The sequence below is a fragment of the Penaeus vannamei genome, chromosome 34 (genome assembly GCF_042767895.1).
Source record: "Penaeus vannamei isolate JL-2024 chromosome 34, ASM4276789v1, whole genome shotgun sequence".
Lineage (NCBI taxonomy): Eukaryota > Metazoa > Arthropoda > Malacostraca > Decapoda > Penaeidae > Penaeus > Penaeus vannamei.
Window position 1 is genome coordinate 4,227,399 of NC_091582.1, and position 2,500 is coordinate 4,229,898.

Here is a 2,500-nt window from a genome sequence, read left to right on the forward strand (position 1 = left end):
TTTAAGGGGTCTATAAGGGGTCTATAAGGGTCATGAAAATTTTCCTACCATACCCAGTCTAATTTAGTAATTTACTCTGCGGTAGGTTTCCATAACACCCTAAATAAACCCGCAACCATGTACTGTTGCTTCAATATTTAAGTGGTATTTTAGTGTTTTTTTTCGCGTCCTGACTCCTTATCGGAACTTAACATAGCCTAAGCCACGCAGGACCTCGAGACCTTTCTAACGAGCCCAAAAACTCCCCCCAACTCCTTGTGGTTGCTGAGAAAAAGTGAACATAAATAGGCCTCTGGTTATGGTTTATGGTTTTACGGTATATAATATATAGCCCTGTGGCCAGCCAGGGTTCAATAATGCGTTGCAAATGAGAGACAGTACAGGATAGACCAAGTTGGAGGCAGAGTATCCGAAAAGACCGACCCCAATAGGTGTAGAATACTGTGCAATTTAACCATTTGTTTTCTTAAAAGGAAAGAATGAATTTGATTTAGTTGATAAGTATCCATGGAAAGCCATTCAAACAGCGCTCCATTACCCATACTCCTTTGCGTGCGATATCGCTGCATCAACTCCTGCAGCTTCCCCCCCCCCAAAAAAACAAACAAAAAAAAACAAGGCATTGCTGTCTCTACTGTGTGGGCCAAATCTCCTTTTTCCGTCCTTTTGAGTGACAACGAGCGTGGAGTGCAGTTTAAGAGCAAGTTGTTAGTTTGCAGTCCTTATTGGGATACAAAGTGAGTGTTGTCAGTGTGTTTATTTAAGATTATTGTACTTTGTTGTTTTGTGACATAATGGAAGTTGCCCCACAGCCAAGACCTATTATTTTATGATGCTCTTGCTTTAAATAGGAATGCCTTGTGAAGATTCTAGAACTTCTTTCAATAATGGGATAATATTCATTATGATTTTCAGATTTCGTGATGTGCTGAGTCTCTTTTTATACAGATTACTGAAATTCATTTATTTACGTCGACTGTATTTTGATTTGCATAAATTCCGGTAACCTTATATTCAAATTAATGTTCATCTACATAGTGCCGGTGCATTAATTTCTTATACGGGCTTGTTGTTTTCAGCTCTTGTGAAGAGGCTGAATCGAGAATAAATGTGGAACCCCCACAGAAGTTATTCAGATGCCTTTCAATTAGGGTTGAATCAACATATTGCATCAGACAATAGGGATTAAGCCGGTGATGAAAAAGAAAAAAAAAATATATATATATGCATATGAAAATGAAACTAGCCACCATGAGAAATTGAGAAAATAAGCGTGACGTTTCGAATCTTCACGAGGTCCTCATCAGACGAAAATTGTGGCTAGTTTCATTTTCATCTTTGTGTTCACGTGATTGTGTTTGTGCTTGTGTTCATATATACACATATATATATGTATATATATATATATATATATATATATATATATATATATATATATATATCACATACATATATACGTTAATTGTGTCTGTGTTGTTATAAGCAAGGTTAGAACTAGGATAGTATATATTCTTTGAGGTTATTTGTTTTCTTGGTGACTATCTAGAAATATCATTAGGAGGAGGTAAGGCGTAAAATGCTATTAGGAAGACGAAGCATAAACTGAGATAGCCGTTATAAATGTCCTTTGTGTATATTGTACATGCATGTCCTCTTCGTGAGGAATTGTGAATCTCAAGACAGGGCTTCACTCCAGGGCAGCTGAACGGGACTCAGATTCCTGCAGCGGTGAGAGGCCCCGGGGTCGCGGTCGTCGGTCGCCTTCAGAACAGACACGACGGCGGGCTGACGGAGGGCTTCGCTGGCTCCGTCGCCGGCCTCACGCTCTCCGACGCCATCATCGGCCAGAAAGAGGCTGAGGACTTCATCGGCGACTGTAAGAGGGTTCTCACGGGGATTCTGAGCATGAACACCATGGAGGAACTCGGCCGCGACTGGGAGTTGTCCGACGGCGTGGTTCATTCGGCGTTCAGCTTGTATGAACTTTGTCAGGTGGAGAACTTGCCCCTGATGCTACCGGGGATGTACAGCCACGACGAGGCGGCCGGCTTCTGCAGGAGCGCCGGAGGTTCTCTTCCGGGAGATGACGACGCCGACTCTCTGCGAGTAAAGTTTGGAAATTTTGTGGCTCGTTGTCAAAACCCTTTCGAGGCGTGGCTGTGGCTGGGACCCGTCAAGCTCTATGAGAAAGGACAGTGGACGCTTGTCACAAGCGACGTCCAGGATGGCTCTGCGAGGCTTTGCCGCTCTCTCCACCCGACGGAGGACGCGGCGGTGGATGTGCCCTGCGAGGAGAGGGTGTGCGCGGCGTGTCTGGTTCCTCGGCGCCCCGTCCTCACCCTCCGGCGTGGCTGTGAGGAGCTTCGGGATCGAGTCTTCTCTTACGTGTTCATAGACTCTGGTCCTCCTCAGCTCGGGTCTGCCTTTGGCTCTGAGATAACGTGGGAGGGCGACCGATGGACTCTGTCTGATGCGGGAGGAACCGAGCTGTTTTCCACCG

General features: G+C 44.8%; 1 protein-coding gene across 2 annotated transcripts in view; it reads left to right on the plus strand.

The window, feature by feature from the left end:
- Positions 1 to 2,500, plus strand: part of LOC113804546 (uncharacterized) — a 15,393-nt gene that overhangs the window by 6,124 nt on the left and 6,769 nt on the right. For both annotated transcript variants that reach the window (XM_027355439.2, XM_070113541.1), the window contains exon 4: positions 1,697 to 2,500. This exon is cut by the window's right edge and continues 570 nt beyond it. In XM_027355439.2, coding sequence (XP_027211240.2) covers positions 1,697 to 2,500 — 804 coding nt within the window. The remainder of the gene's footprint in view (positions 1 to 1,696) is intronic.